The following is a 15821-nucleotide window of genomic DNA, read 5'->3' on the forward strand; positions in this document are numbered from 1 at the left end:
AATAATGTGCTCAATAGGATCCTAGAGGCTCGTGATTGGTTGGCGAACGCTGACGTCACACACGTCGCAAACATGGCGGAAGTAAAAGGTCAGTTCAGTACTTCAGTTTCTCATTTACACATTTTTGTCTTAATTTAAGCCACACACACACGCGCGCGCGCGCACAGATGTTTCTGCTTTAAACTGACGGATGAAGTGTGATGGTGGTGTGTGTGTTTGTGTTATTCGCGGCTCGATCGGTTGGTGTTTATTGCGGTATTTCTTATGAAGGCTGTTTTGTGTCTCGTGTGTGTGCAGTGTTTCCTCTGTGCTGTGTGGTACAGAACTACGCGTGGGGTAAAGTGGGTCTGGACAGTGAGGTCGCCCGGCTCGTGCTCGGTGGAGACCCTCAGGCCGTCATACACCATGATGAACCCTATGCAGAGGTACTGACACACCCCTCAAATCAATCAGAGAATATCCATCCCATATCATTACAAACTTGTGCGATGTTCTGTGGATCACGTGATTGTACGTTTTCATTATTCTGTGAATTATTCTTTTACCACATTAGTTAAGTTGTTGTTTATGGCACACACACAGAGTCTGTAAATAGCTGTTCACTTAAAGGTCAGTTTGACATTTCTCTATTAATAACTCAACAACGGTCATTCAGATGACAAGCATCGTTGGTGTGTTTTTCATTCTCGTCCTCGCCGTAGCTCTGGATGGGCGCTCATCCCAAAGGCGACGCTCTCATCAAAGACAACCGGATATCCCAGAGGACACTGGGGCAGTGGATTGCAGATTTCCCAGGAAGCCTGGGGTCAAAGGTCAAAGACACATTCCACGGGCAGCTACCCTTCCTCTTCAAAGTGCTGTCCGTCAACACGGCTCTGTCCATCCAGGCACATCCCAACAGAGTACGGTACCTACGGTTCTTTACCCGTACGGCTGCGCTGCACTGCGGTCCTAAGGGTCTTTTGTTGTTCTCGACAGGAGTTGGCGGCCAGACTTCACGCTCAGTTTCCAGAACATTACCCTGACAGTAACCACAAGCCCGAGATGGCCGTGGCCCTCACGCAGTTTGAGGGGCTCTGTGGCTTTCGGCCGGTGGAAGAAATCCTCAACTTTCTCCAAAGTGAGTGTTGACAAAACTGAAGATGATCAAACTTGATTCTATTTCAAGTCATGTGTGTCTGATGTCATACATCTCTTCCTTCCTCCAATTCTAAATGTCAGATTACAGAAGTGAAATGTTCTGTGTGTTTGTGCGTCAGATGTGCCAGAGTTCCGTGCACTAGTGAGCGCTGAAGCTGCCGAGGATCTCCAGAGCTCTCGGGACGACCCCGAGCGCACGACTCACGCGCTGAAGAAGTGTTTCACACGCATGATGAACTGCGAGAAGAAACTGTTGGTGGATCAGCTCAACGTGCTGGTCAAACGCATCTCTGAGGAAGGTGAGACGAAGGAAACCTGAGCAGAAATAAGAAGAAGAAGATGATTGTGTGAGTGATGACACGTGTGTTGTGTTCAGAGGCGGCAGGCAGAGACTCATCCAGCAGTAACGGAGAACTGTTGCTACGGTTACATTCCCAGTATCCGGGAGATGTCGGATGTTTCTCCATCTACTTTCTCAATCGTATGGTGCTGCGGCCGGGCGAGGCCATGTTTCTGGGCGCCAATGAGCCTCACGCCTATCTTTCTGGAGGTCAGAGGTCAACACACAGCTGTTCGGTATTGTTCACTTCACGTGTTGATATCGTGTTTTAACATTGGTGTTCCTTCATGTTTCAGACTGTGTGGAGTGCATGGCGTGTTCTGATAACACCGTACGTGCCGGACTGACTCCCAAATACATCGATGTGGACACGCTGTGTGAGATGCTGAACTATCGTCCTGCTCCGGCCAGCTGCAAAATCTTCCCGTGCGTGCAGGACCACTCGGACCCCTGCGTCTACCTGTACGACCCACCCGTGGCCGACTTCACTGTCATGAGAATACAGGTGCGTCGATGACGCTTCACGCTTCACACATATGCAGGCACAACTTCAGTTCATTCAGATGTGTTTTGTGTAGACACCGGCGTCAGTCCAGCAGTACACGGTGAGCGCGCTGGAATCTGCCGGCATTCTATTGGTCGTAGAAGGAGAAGCCGTGGCCTCCTCCGCTGCGGCACTCTCTGACATCACTCTACAGAGAGGCTCTGTGCTTTTCATTTCAGCCAATGAGAGCGTCTCGTTACAGGTGATGTCATCGTCGGGCGTGACCATGTTCCGAGCCTGCTGTTTACTGTAGGACAGAATCTCATCTCGACGTGTTGCAGAATAACTCCAAGCATGACCAACATGTTTACTGTTAAAATGATTGCCAAATAAACACTGAAATATCAATAATGAAGCAGGTGTAATGACCATTCTGCCAGGTTGAAATGTTTCTGCATGTCATTTTGAAATGTATAAAGCTGTGAGTTCATGTGGCGGTTTTACCGTAAAGTCAACACGAAGCCATGAAAACGGTCAGCTCCAGCAGTGTCTGAGATCTGACTGATGATAATCGCACTCTAGACGTTTTAAAGAATGGGTTTTGAGAAAGTAAATAAGGTGCGTTTGTTGTTGAGAGACGCTGCACGGCTGATGCATGAGTTCTCTTGGTTTTGCCATTAGGACTTTTGCACAATACCATAATGATACACATCCAGAGGGAGGACATTTGTAATTTTACAATCAAATCTGGTTGGAATGAAACTTCCTCTTTTTTAGATCAGTTTTTCATACTGTTACTGTTGAAACACCATGAAGACGGTTGAAGGGTTTATTGGGTTTGTTCTTATAAAGCTTGAAGCAGAGCAAACCACTTTTGTGAGAGACGCAAGGTGACCTGTTACCTCAAAATGTTTCTTCTTTATTCCTGTAAGTGTCGTTACACTAGCAGTGTGTGATGATGATGAGCACAAAGGATTCTGGGAATTCCTCTTTAAACGTGATTCTGAATCTTAACGTGTTTAAAAGAGGGATGGGAGCATGTACACGTATGAAGCATGTGTTTGACTAATGTCATGCGAAATAAACACTTGTGTACTCTTCACCTGATTATTTCTCATCAGTGTTTTTATGACTTCACTTATCTAACAGGTTTCCTGCACAAAGGTGAAACTCTGCGTGTCATTGTTTAGAGACAGGGCGTTAACACACACACACGTGCAGAAACCTTTCATACGATGATGTTTGATTTTGTTATTGATTTAATGAACAGTAACATTACCGTTTGTGCTCTTGTCGTCATTTGGCTCTCGTTTTGAAGAAAAATCCCATCTAACATTAACGTAAATTTTCTTTAAAATGACAAGAATCCACTCATTGCGCACGCGCACGTCATCTCTATCACAGCTGTGCATTTTAAACAACGTTAACATTGACACACAATACATTTCAATGTGTTTATTAAAGAACAGAAACAGGACAGTTTAAAATCATATTCAAACTCTAGATGACGAACTGACGGAGCTGTGACGTTCCTCTGTGACGTTCACAGCTGTTTTAAAACGCTCTGATAAATCTGATGTTTGACTGACACCTGCCGTGGCCAACGAGTCCAGAGTAAACACGTGTCTTTGAATGTGATTGGCTGTGGGTGTCAGGGCCCGGTAGAGTTTCTGAAGGGCCCGCGCGTCCTCCAGAGCGTCATGAGCCGCGTATGAAACGCCCAGCAGGTTTTTCACCAGATTCTCCTGAGTGAAGCTCTTCAGTCCGCGGTCTTTAAGAAGCTGTCGGGCCAAAGGAAGAGTGTCCACGAGTCCAGAAACTCCTCTCTGAAAATCTGACCAGAGACTGAACTCATCCAGAGCTCGGGCCAAAACGTGACAGTCGAACCTGCGGATGTTGTGTCCCGCCAGCAGAGGCCGACCCAGCACGTGAAGGAAGGTGATGAAGGACACCAGAGACTCACGGAGGGAGTTCGTGAGCACGGGCCTGCCGCGCAGAAACAGACGGCGTCGTGTCACCCGGAAGCCCGTCACTCGGGACGCCCCGGGCTGAATGGGGCGTCGAGGAACCATGAAGAGATTCAATGTGTGATGTCCACAGACTGCAGCCAGCTGGACGATATCACACGAGAGATCTAAACACACACCAGAAATGACATCACACGTGTTGTCTAGATAGGCAGCTCATTAAGTGTTGATACACAGTCATGACCAGCTGCAGTTTATCAAGTTTACAAAGTAAAGTGACTAACCGAGGCCAGTGGTTTCTAAATCAAAGAACACAGTACACACTGCAGGCTGTGACATCTCCATTTCGTCAGATCCACTCGTGTTGTGTCTATGGCGCATGCGCATTCATGAATATGAAACTGTTAAACGCGAGCTAACCAATCACAGGCAGTGTTTTATGAATATTAATTAACGTCACGACTGGACGTACCTGACGCTTTGTCATTCAACGTCACAGACGGACTGATTCATATCATTCAACAGCGCCCTCAGGTGGACTGGACCAGTATATTCATTGTTAAAATTAGTTTGTTTATGTTCTTTTTATTTATGTTTTTAGGGCGTTCACAGTTTCCAGTTCCAATAAAATCCCATGATCGTGTTCATTTTTAGTCGTAATCGCGATTTTTATTTTGAAAAGTGACCTTCGGGATTATTCGTGAATATAACGTGCGCATGTTTGCGTCAACAAGCCTATAATTTAGTGTTGATCATATAACACACACTTCACGTCCCGTTTCTTCACTCTGCAGTGTGTGTTCGTGTCGATTATTTTTTGTGCGTATTGAGAAATCACGCGTGACTTTATTGTGCATAATTCTGATCATTTTGTGTCATTTTGTTGATTGTTGTATTTGCACATTGCACTTTTGGGTTCTGTTGTACACCCCACTTATAAGAAGTATTCATAGGAATGATATTACCATAGATGTGTTAATAATCAGACCAATGATTGAGTGTTACAAGTTAATATATGAAGATGATTTAATGACATAATCAGTATACTTAAGCATTGATTGAGTGTTGTTTGAATATATAAGTATATTTTAATCATTTTAACCAAGTATAGAACAGATTTCAGCAATATAAAATTCAGTGATGTCTTTGAGATCTGTTTGAGGTCTGACCTAGATAAAGTTCAGAAGGTTGAACATGTAGTTCACTTTGAGGCCTGAAAACTGGTACCAACAGGAAAACTTATTTTTAAAAAACCAAGTAAAGGTCGACATTCCACCATTAGATACAAACCTTGCTGCCTAGAAAATAATAGTGGCACACGAGAATGATTGGATAATAAAAATAAAAGATAAAGGGAATTTACCTGGTTGGTTTAGGAAAGAACCTCCTTTCCTAAGTTTCACTATAACTGTAGGCTGGAAAACACCAAGTTTTCAGATGACTGGGGACATCTCACTTTGTTTGGCCTGATCGAATAAAGTTAACTCCTTGACACCTGAACCTTCTTTGTCTGAGAGATTTTTTGAACTTCAAGATCGACATTTACCACATCAACTTCAGTCTACAGCTCATAAACAAACACTCAGGGTAGGTACGGTAGGTTATTTTTTATGTGACGTTTGAATCAAAATATAAATACATTTACATATATATATATATATATATATATATATATATATGCGTTCTGTACATTGTGCAGTAGATCTAGAATAAAATTTCATTTTCAGATGGACCAAAGATTGTATATGTTCAATATCTTAAAAAATGAAATGTCAAATTATTTGTTGTGGTTAACAATTTATATGATTGGCATTTGCCATTATTATGTACTGGATTTATACTCCTTTACCCGTTTTAAATATACATTTAATATGAAATATAATATTAAAAAGAAGGGACTTTTTACTTTCTTTGGATACCGAAAGCGATATGATGTAAATATATATACTGTATATATATTCTGGTCTAAATATTTTTTTATAGCTAATGGGTAAATAAACGGTAATGTTTTTCTTTATGATAATGCTCAGTTTACAACTGTGTGTAGAGAATCATGACATCTCAGGTGAGACAGAACTTTCATCAGGAGTGTGAAGCAGCCATCAACAGACAGATTTACCTGGAGCTCTACGCTTCATATGTTTACCTGTCCATGGTGAGAGAGAGAGAGAGAGATCAGACGCGTGTGAGATTATATTACAGTGTATATTTATAAAAACGTGTTCTCTGGGTGTCATGTGATTTAAGTCTTTGTCTCCTCAGGCGTATTATTTTGACAGGGATGACAAAGCTTTGCCAAGTTTTTCCATGAGCAGTCTAAAGAGGAGCGAGAACATGCTGAGAAACTGATGAGCCTGCAGAACCAAAGAGGAGGTCGAATCTACCTGCAGGACATCAAGGTCTGAATCTCGCTCTCTCTCTCTCTCTGAATGTTGGTTTGTGTGCAGAAGCCGCATCGGGATGAGTGGGGCAGTGGTCTGGAAGTGTTGGAATGTTCTCTGGCTCTGGAAAAGAGTGTCAATCTCTCACTGCTGGAGCTTCACAAGGTGGCAACCCAACACAATGATGCACACGTGAGTACACTACACACACAGAAACATATGCACACTATCCGTCCTAAATAGTATTCGTACTAAAATTCTATTAGTATGTCACAAATCATAGCACGTTGAAATGAAGTTTCCGGATTTTGGTGAAGATTTGAAGTGTAGATCAATGCGGACTCAAACATTAATAGTATAGGTGAATTGAGACGCTGGGATGGGGAAGAAAATGCATTCTTTACCTTCTATCTGTTGTGTTGTGTAGAAGGATTCGATTCTCTCTTTCTCTCTGTCACGGCAGGTTTGTGATTTTCTGGAGACACATTATCTGGACGAACAGGTGAAGTCCATTAAGGAGCTCTCTGATTGGGTGGGCAGTTTGAGGAGAATGGGTGCTCCTCAGAATAACATGGCAGAATATCTGTTGGACAGACACACTCTGGGAAAACAGTGATTGTCACGTCTTCATGAGCCGAGAGTCACGGCACGACCTCTCTGGAGTTTTAATAGAAGCCGTAATGCCAGTGACCCAAAGACAGTACAAAACACTGGCCAGATGTTAACAAATCACTTTGAATAAAAACATTAAAGGTTTCTTTGTCATCTATTCAAGTTCTTTTATCTTCTAATGTTTTCCTGGCCGAGGAGAAATCTGAGCACAGACATGAATAAATGATGACGACGTCTATGAAGTGGATGCAAAATTTATAACGTTTTTCCTGGCAAGTGAAAGTGAGTCAGTAAAACAAGTAAGGGAGGCCAAAAACCATGCGGAGCGGACGGTGGTTGCCTCTGTGAAGTGCATTAAAATCCTTTAATGCTTATACCATGGTCATTTGCCAAGTTAAGTGTGGATCAAACTGACTGGAACAACCCGTGCATTACATCACCTTCCAGCCAATCAGAATCCAGTATTCAAACAGACCATGGTATAAGATCAAGAACTTTCACTCATTCAGTGTTAGGGGTAACTCACATGACTTCTGGAAAAAAATGAACACACGACTTTATACATGAATATTTGAGTGACTTTTCAGATCATCTTGTGTAAACATCTCCAGACTGCAGAATGTAATGAATGAAACTTCTGGAGAACAGATGCCAGAAATATTCTCAGTATACTGTCGAACATAACTTCATTAAATGTGTAATACAACATTAAAGGGGTGATATGACACGGCTAAAAGGAATATTATGGTTTGTTTTAGATGTGATGTAATGTGTATACACCATTTAAAGTTTAAAAAACGCTGTATTTTCCACACACGTGCATGTTTGTATCTCCTCTTTGCTCCGCCTCTCTGAAACGCGCTGATGTTTAACAAAGCTCATGGCTCTGAAAAGCGAGGTGTGCTGTGATTGGCCAGTTAACCAGTGCGTAGTGATTGGTGGAATACTGCAAGCGTGTAACGCCTCTGACCATATTTGGAACATCAGGTTCCTCTTCAATTGTACTGACAGGTACGCCCACCTTACTTGAGTCTACATTTGGGCGGTCTTAGTCCAATCAGACCACCAACTGATGTAGATTTGTGGGGGTGTGGCTACACGAGGTGTTTCAGGCAGGTCTGGGTGAGCATTCGCTTTACATAGAATGCATCTTTTGTTCCCACACTTTCATTTCTGCAATTTTACGTGTCTAATACATGCAACTTATAACACACCAAAGACACAGAACAACACGTGTTCACGCCATATGACCCCTTTAACAAGTGTTCTCTGTCTGTCACTATATGGCTGAAAAGAGTTGATGATAACCTGTAAGATTTACCGATGTTTTGTATGGCGTACATCAGTCTAGTGGTTAGAACAGAAACACAAACAAAATGAAATCGTTTGTTACAATGTTTAGTGCAAAACAGGCAAGACCTAAAAACTAATGAAAGGAACAGGATAGCACATGTAAAAAAGTAAGTAACACGCTTTTGTAAAAAACAGCGGCTCATGTCATTCAGAATGAAATCTACATCGACAGAATGATAAAATAATATTTTATTCTGTCATGGATTAGGAGTGACATGACATCTTTTATAATAATTCATTGTAATACAAGGTTTATTCATTTGAAACAGTCAAAGTTTGGCCGCCTTGATTCTTGACTGATGTCATCATCTGAGTGTCTCAGCTGACCAATCAGAGCGAAGTCTGGCTCGACCACCGGAGCTTCATTTCTCTCTCACCCTAGCCAACAGATCGCCCTCAGCCAATGAGATTCCAGAGTCATTGGGAGAGTTGTGTTGATTGGCTGTCTGCTGAGCGTCTGTGGGAGTTGTGGTGATGGGATTGGCTGCGTTGGCGGTGTTGCTTCTGCTGATTGGCCAGGGGTTATTCACGCCACCGTTGCGCGTGTTGAAGTTGTTGTTGCTGTTAGCTGCCGTGGGGACGTTCACGCTTCCTGAACTGGCAGTGTGTGGCCAAGATGAAGGAGTGAAAGAAAACACTGACGCCCCCGATGCACGGGCGCTCGGGGGGGCCGACTGACCCTCTCCGGTCAGAGAGGTTTCCAGAGAGAGTCGCAGGGGCAGCGGACGGTGGGACAACAGACCCTGTAATTTGGCTGGAGGGCACAGCTCGGGCACCGGGTCAGGAAAGGAGAAAGCCGGACGTTCTGTGTCTTCGTTCACCCAAGGGAAGGCAGATGAAGGAGGTGGTGACAGGTGGCCGGGCGTTTCGGGCGGAGCCGGGACTTCTGACCCCAGCGGATGTTGTGTCAGGGAGGTGGAGCTGTTTGCACAGTCGCCCTGAACTCTTCGAGGTCTGGGTCGTGGAACGCAGTGGATGGGCGTCTGTGGACAGCTGTAGAAACCCGGTCTTTCATACAGAGGCATGGAAGAGAAGGCGTCCTCGGCTATGTTCCGCCCATGCCCGGGCATCGGAGGGCTTTCGGGTTGCAGGTAAAGAGGGAAGCGGGAGAACGGAGCTCTGGGGCGACGGAGCAGGAGAGAGACACGAGACGAGGGCGATGGCCGAGGGTAACTGGGGGACTGAACGCCCAGCAGACGACTCAAGCTGCCCAGAAATGGAGTGGAATGATTGGCTTCTTCATTTTCTTTAATCTGCTCCAGATTGTGCTGCTGGAATTCCATTTCCTCTTTGGGAACACTGACAGAGAGAGAGAGAGAGACAACTGACCCTGCGTTCTGTTACACAAAATAACACTTTGTTTTTGACAATATTTTTATTGAACTTTAATGTCCTTGCTGATATCTGTTAGGAAACTATTGTTAATCTGTATCGACTAATTTAAACCTGAGTCCCCACAAAGATACCAATACGTGTGTGTGTGTGTATCTGTGACTGTGTGTCCCTGTGTGTGTGTGTGTGTGTGTGTGTGTGTGTGTGTGTGTGTGTGTGTGTTTGTGTTTGTATATCCCGGTGGGGACCTAAACCTGAACACACACCAACACATGGGGACTCGTGTCACTGTGGGGACCAAAATTGAGGTCCTCATGGGCAAAACAGCTAATAAATTGTACAGAACAATATTTTTGGAAAATCTAAAAATGCAAAAAGTGTTCTATGATCTTTAGGTTTAGGGATAGGGTTAGGGATAGGGGATAGAATATACAGTTTGTACAGTATAAAAACATTACGCCTATGGACTGTCCCCACGGGGATAGTCAACCAAAGCCGTGTGTGTGTGTGTGTGTGTGTGTGTGTGTGTGTGTGTGTGTGTGTGTGTGTGTGTGTGTGTGTGCGTGCGTGTGTGCACCTGGTAAACGGTATGGGGACATTTTTTGGTCCCCACGAGGAAACAAGCTTATAAATCATACAGAATGAACTTTTGTGAAAATGTAAAAGAGCAGACAGTTGTGTGTGATTGTTAGGGGTAGGGGTAGGGAATATGATATACAGTTTGTACAGTATAAAAACCATTGTGTCTATGGAATGTCCCCATAAAACATGGAAACCCAACATGTGTGTGTGTGTGTGTGTGTTTAGTCACCTGATGTCCAGAGCAGATCCCATAAATGATGGTTTGCGGTGTTCAGCGCTGGCAGCTGTGTAAGGCGGCTGAGGTTCAGATTCATTCCAGTATTTGTCTCGTTCGATGTGAGGAACCAGATCAAACATCTCATCCACTGACAGCAAAGACACCTGGGAAACAAAACAAAACACTTCAAGTAACTGCACGCGTCTGGCCTGAAGTTAACTTCCAGTCTGTCTTTGGCTAGTGGCTAATATTTTATCAATATTTATTTAATTTATTTTTTTGTATAATAATTGTATTAAATAAACAATTTGTTGAATGGGCTGTGTAACTTTGTCTCGTTTAAGTTTAGCCAAGTTACAGTTGTTCTGCCGTATTACTGGCAAGACTTGCTAGCTAATGTCATTTACTTCAGTTTGGGCCACAAAAGCGAGTATGCGCAAAAAACGTTTGTTTATGTCGTTGCTTTGAAACCGTCTATAAAACAGTAAACATGATGTGTGTGAATCACATGATCTACCTGTAAATTACGATCCACCAACCAGTTTGTCTCAAAATCATCATCATCTTCTCCAAACGGGTTTATAAGCTGCTCTGCCACCTAAACACACACATTATTTCTTAGGTGAACTGTGATGATGTCAGTGTGGTGTTCTTGTTTTTTTCTATACATAAGCATGTTATTATGCGTGTCATTTGCTAGCAGTTTTTAACACAATGTCTGGGTTGTTGCTATGGCACTGTGAGATGGTTGCTAAGGTGTTCTGACCTTCAGCCAGCCCACATAGAAGAAGAACTGCAGTAAGGTGAAGACGGGCAGGTAGAAGTCAAGATTGTGACCTGGGTAACCTTGGGCGGGGTCAAGAAACTGCCGACCAATCAGACAAGCCAGAAAGAAACTGTACACGGCAACAGTCACCACCTGTCAGAGAGTACAGTACACCTGTAATGCCAAATCTGTTCATATGAAACACACGTGAATCATTTGGATCCATCAGAGATCAAATAACACTGAGAGATGATGTTGAGAATCATTGGTGATTGAGAAAAGGGATTGATTTCATGTGTCGAGGTTATTTTGATATCACAGAATCAGAATCCGATTGATTGACACATTATTTCTAGAGTGTGTGAAGTGTCAGACCTGTGTGTAGACGAGAGGTAAACTGATCCAGTCATATCCATACAGTCTCATACACTGAGAGCGAAGTGTGTTTAACTCCTGACAGACGAAAGAACGACTTTACACACACACACACACACTGTGTCTCATTTACTTATCAACTTTATCTCAAATGTTTAAAATACAGCAAAGATTACATTTCATTACACACACACACACACACACACGCAGACACACACAAACACACACACACACACACACACACACACACACACGCACACACACACACACACACACACACACACACACACACACACGCACACAGTCAGACACACACACACACACACACGCACACAGTCAGACACACACACACACACACACGCACACACACACACACGCACAGTCACACACACACACACACGCACACAGTCAGACACACACACACACACACGCACACACACACACACACACACACACACACACACACACACGCACAGTCACACACACACACAGTCCACACAGGTGTGATGAGTCCTACAGTGAGTATGGCGGTCATGGCGACATCATTATTGATTCGTCCTTCAGTCCGAGCTCTCATGGCCAGACTGACAAACCACATACAGGGAATCCAGAATTTATTATGAGCTGAAGGTAAATCCTCAAACTGTCTCAGTTCTTCAGCGGTCATGAGACCTGTGTGAGAAAACACTGAGATCAACTGAGCGTGACGAGTGAATGAGGACAGACCATAATTCCCTGTTTCCTTCTTGAGCTTAAATCCCAGACACTGCACGGTACCGGCTCCATAATCTCTGTTATTACACACACACGCCGTCACCAGGAACACAAACAACTTACAAAACAACAACACAATGACATTCTTACAGTAGCACACAACAATGATATTTCTTCATTCTCTGTGTAACCTTTCTTTTCTGTTGTAAACACTCTTCAGCGTGGATAACACGAAGAAAACACGGGTTACACCGGAACCTAGATTTACGTTCTTTAGTTTCATTTTGGGAAGCATCGGCACAACAGCCACCTAACGCAAACTCAAACTCAAAGTGGCTGCTTCTCGCTCTCTTTCCCAAGAGCACTCGCTGCCTTTAAGGGGCAGATGCACAAAATAGCTTTTTAACTAAAACATATTAAACTCGAGTTCAACATACATTTCTCTTTTAAAATAAAAGGAAGAAATCAAATAAAATAATGAATGAATGAACAAAATGAAGGTTACATGTGTATGAAAAAGAAGCCCACTGGACGTGACTGCAGTAGTGAAGGGTCTTACCAGCCTGTAGCAGATGATCCAGGGTGGGGAATCTCTTGTAGACGGCCGTGCTGATAGAGCGATAGATCAGAACGCCTGACAGGTTGGCGTAACGCACCAGAGTTCTGCGGACGAGTCTGGACCCTTCGTCAGCCCCCCGCACGTGCCCGCTTACCAGCGCCGCCAGCCGGTCGGGCCACGGGACGCTCTCGAACTGACCCCACCATCGAGACACCACCAGAGTCACATAGAAACCTGCAGCAGCACGGGTTATTCAGATCCATCACGCCTGACCTTTCACCTCTGTGTCACTTCACCTGTATTCTTACCCAGCACAAACGAGACGGGGATGAGCTGAGCGTACTGATCACAGTAGATGGAGAGCTTCTCAAAGCTCCTCCGCTGTCCGTCGTCCAGCACACACCTGTCAATCAAACACTCAGAGGTTCATGTGCGCGTCTCAGAACAGGCGTGAGGTCAGTGAAGAGTTGTTTACCTGTACGTAAAGCTGATGGTGCAGTACATCAGAGCGAAGATGAGCAGCTCTCTGTATAACAGCTTATAAATGCTTCCTTTCCATCTGAGAAGCAGACGGTAAAAAGTGCCCAGCCGGGCGTCCGCCACCCACCGGGAGTATGTGACCGTCATTACCGCCCGCTCGTCCACTCCCAGCAGATCTGAACACCAGAAAACACCATTCCCTTCTGGACGAAATTCATGGAGAAATAAAAAACTGTCAAATGAAGGAATGATTAAAACACAGAACAAAGAAACAAAATGCAAAGCATAACATTAAACCTTTCAAGAATGCTAAGTAGAAAAGATCAAATGGATGTGTGACACAGTTTCTGAAACACACTGTATGAATGAAGGAAGGAAGGAAGTGGTCACCTGACCCTTGATCTGTTTCTAATAACAATGAAGCATTGTGCAAAACTGACTGAGGGCTTAATCTGAACAAATCTCACAAAACACGCACACACACACGATTTAATAACACAGTCACTGTTAAATCATGATGAATGAACGCGAACACTGTGTGAACAGATGCTGATGGAGGTCTCTGTCTCTCGGACGCCCTCTAGAGGAGAAGATGCGCCTCTGCGCTTCGGTTCAGTCATTCAGAGTGTGTGTGTGTGTGTGTGTGTGTGTGTGTGTGTGTGTGTGTGTGTGTGTGTGTGTGTGTGTGTGTGTGTGTTCATGTTTGTATATCCCGGTGGGGACCTAAACCTGAATACACACCAACACATGGGGACTCGTGTCACCGTGGGGACCAAAATTGAGGTCCCCAGGGGCAAAAAAGCTAATAAATTGTACAGAACAATATTTTTTACAAATCTAAAAATGCAAAAAGTGTTCTATGATCTTTAGGTTTAGGGATAGGGTTAGGGATAGGGGATAGAATATACAGTTTGTACAGTATAAAAACATTACGCCTATGGACTGTCCCCACGGGGATAGTCAACCAAAGCCTGTGTGTGTGTGTGTGCGTGCGTGCGTGCGTGCGTGCGCGTGTGCGTGTGTGTGTGTGTGTGTGTGAGAGAGAGAGAGAGAGAGAGAGAGGCTCGAGTATAATCTGCAGGTCATGGAGACTTTTGAAGGAGGAATTCATCTCCTCCACATCTGCTCCAGGTTATGAGGTGCTTGTGAAAAAGTATTGTTGTGGGATGGCGGTGTTCTTCAGCAGAGATGCCCGATCTGGAGGTGAGTTTGGAATTCTCCTACAACAACCATGAGACTATAGTAATGTAGATATCAGAATAGCGTCGCGGTTCTGTTGTGTGCTTGTGGTTTTTTATATTGCTCATGAATTATTATTCAATGTTCTTCAACAGCGAGCTGTCACGAGAAAAGCATCCACCCTACACAGAATAGAATAGCTGGAACACACTGTGGTATTTGTCTGGGCTCGTCACGTGACGCGTGTGTCCGCCTCCTGGTGTCATGTGACGTGATTGACAGCCGAATCTTTTCCTGCTCAATCTCAGTGGGCAAAGTTTGAGGGACACAAATCACAAACAGGCTTCTCTTCTGCTGCTCCTCGTAACTTTATCGCTTCTGCAACATTCTGAGTGTTGACGTCAGCAGCGAGCGCGAGCCGAGAGTCCTGTGTCCGAGCGGAGTGACGGTAAGAGCGGGAGCGCGCACGGGAAATGCCGCCGGAGACGCCCTGAAGTTTAGTCAGAGGAATGTTTGGAGGGTTGACAGGTGAAGTGTTTTTCTCGTGCAGGCTGGTAGAGCTGGAGTCGGAGGGGGCAGATGGGGGGGCAGGGGGACCGATGCCCGGGGAGCACGAGACCACAGCGGCTGAGAGGAGAGACGCGTATAACATGTCCCGTCTGCGCAGTTCATCTCTGGAGATCAGAGAGAAAGGAACAGAGTTCCTGCGAGAACAACTCGACGCTGCGCAGAAGGTCATGTCATGTCTCGTCAGAATTCTCTTCTCTCTGATTCTCTTCTCTTGACTGTGTTTCCTCGGTGTGTGTAGGAGTTAAAGTTGAAGGATGAGGAGTGTGTCCGACTGTCTCACGTCAGGAATCAACTCGAGCTGGAATTGGAGGAGCTAACTGCCAGTCTCTTTGAGGTGGGCGGGACTAACACATCATCACTGACAGATGATTGACACTCAATGATAATAGACAGAAGAAGCCTATTGTGCAGCGTGTGCGTGTGCATGACGTGACATCATCATCTTAAGGAGTTTTACTTTAACTCATCATCATTCTGCTCGCAACATCACCATCATTGGTTTAATTTTCACAGAGACCGTGATCAACTGGACATCAAGTGCATTATTGTGTACTCGTGTTTTTCTGTTCATCCACTTTAAAAGAACAGGAGAAATGGATTTGGTATGAAATGATGATTTTGCTTGTTTTGTTTTTGTTTAGGAGGCTCATAAGATGGTGCGTGAAGCCAACGTGAAACAAGCAACAGCTGAGAAACAACTCAATGAGGCGCAGGGCAAGGTCTCTCTCTCTCTCTCACCCTCTCACTCTCTCTCTCTCTCTCTCTCTCTC

General features: G+C 44.5%; 5 protein-coding genes across 8 annotated transcripts in view; 3 read left to right on the top strand and 2 right to left on the bottom strand.

Annotated features, from left to right (window-relative positions):
• Window positions 1-3065, top strand: part of mpi (mannose phosphate isomerase) — a 3803-nt gene extending 738 nt beyond the window's left edge. The window contains exons 2-9 of one of the 2 annotated variants that reach the window (XM_057327448.1): window positions 1-88; window positions 298-425; window positions 702-902; window positions 979-1120; window positions 1260-1439; window positions 1517-1690; window positions 1777-1985; window positions 2059-3065. The exon at window positions 1-88 is cut by the window's left edge and continues 9 nt beyond it. In XM_057327448.1, the coding sequence (XP_057183431.1) occupies window positions 73-88; window positions 298-425; window positions 702-902; window positions 979-1120; window positions 1260-1439; window positions 1517-1690; window positions 1777-1985; window positions 2059-2277 (1269 nt within the window). In that variant the 5' untranslated portion in view covers window positions 1-72 and the 3' untranslated portion in view covers window positions 2278-3065. The other variant, XM_057327447.1, reaches the window with a different exon arrangement.
• Window positions 3066-3404: 339 nt separating this feature from the next.
• Window positions 3405-4455, bottom strand: plex9.2 (PML-like exon 9.2). Its single transcript, XM_057327480.1, has 2 exons — window positions 4216-4455; window positions 3405-4098 (listed from the first exon to the last, which is right to left on the bottom strand). The coding sequence occupies exons 1-2, from the start codon at window positions 4316-4318 to the stop codon at window positions 3458-3460; spliced, it is 744 nt and encodes a 247-aa protein (XP_057183463.1). The 5' UTR covers window positions 4319-4455; the 3' UTR covers window positions 3405-3457.
• An 897-nt stretch (window positions 4456-5352) lies between these two features.
• On the top strand, window positions 5353-7021 carry fth1b (ferritin, heavy polypeptide 1b). The gene is given in 6 exon segments (XM_057327481.1): window positions 5353-5518; window positions 5979-6086; window positions 6194-6215; window positions 6218-6330; window positions 6379-6504; window positions 6776-7021. Coding segments are annotated over 5 exon segments (516 nt in total). The 5' UTR covers window positions 5353-5518; window positions 5979-5984; the 3' UTR covers window positions 6929-7021.
• Window positions 7022-8448: 1427 nt separating this feature from the next.
• best1 (bestrophin 1) lies at window positions 8449-13744 on the bottom strand. Of its 2 annotated transcripts, XM_057327456.1 has the most exons (10): window positions 13600-13744; window positions 13298-13505; window positions 13131-13225; window positions 12823-13056; window positions 12067-12221; window positions 11550-11627; window positions 11175-11327; window positions 10926-11006; window positions 10421-10572; window positions 8449-9576 (listed from the first exon to the last, which is right to left on the bottom strand). In XM_057327456.1, the coding sequence occupies exons 2-10, from the start codon at window positions 13447-13449 to the stop codon at window positions 8640-8642; spliced, it is 2037 nt and encodes a 678-aa protein (XP_057183439.1). In that variant the 5' UTR covers window positions 13450-13505; window positions 13600-13744; the 3' UTR covers window positions 8449-8639. The 2 variants fall into 2 exon arrangements, with proteins under 2 accessions (XP_057183439.1, XP_057183440.1); XM_057327457.1 differs by lacking the exon at window positions 13600-13744 and having other exon boundaries at window positions 13298-13520.
• A 585-nt stretch (window positions 13745-14329) lies between these two features.
• rab3il1 (RAB3A interacting protein (rabin3)-like 1) overlaps window positions 14330-15821 on the top strand; it is an 8140-nt gene continuing 6648 nt past the window's right edge. The window contains exons 1-5 of one of the 2 annotated variants that reach the window (XM_057327445.1): window positions 14330-14505; window positions 14637-14929; window positions 15032-15215; window positions 15290-15385; window positions 15693-15770. In XM_057327445.1, coding sequence (XP_057183428.1) covers window positions 15081-15215; window positions 15290-15385; window positions 15693-15770 — 309 coding nt within the window. In that variant the 5' untranslated portion in view covers window positions 14330-14505; window positions 14637-14929; window positions 15032-15080. The remainder of the gene's footprint in view (window positions 14506-14636; window positions 14930-15031; window positions 15216-15289; window positions 15386-15692; window positions 15771-15821) is intronic. The other variant, XM_057327446.1, reaches the window with a different exon arrangement.

This window comes from Triplophysa rosa, unplaced genomic scaffold, assembly GCF_024868665.1.
Source record: "Triplophysa rosa unplaced genomic scaffold, Trosa_1v2 scaffold232_ERROPOS241259, whole genome shotgun sequence".
In the NCBI taxonomy this organism is placed as follows: Eukaryota; Metazoa; Chordata; class Actinopteri; order Cypriniformes; family Nemacheilidae; genus Triplophysa; species Triplophysa rosa.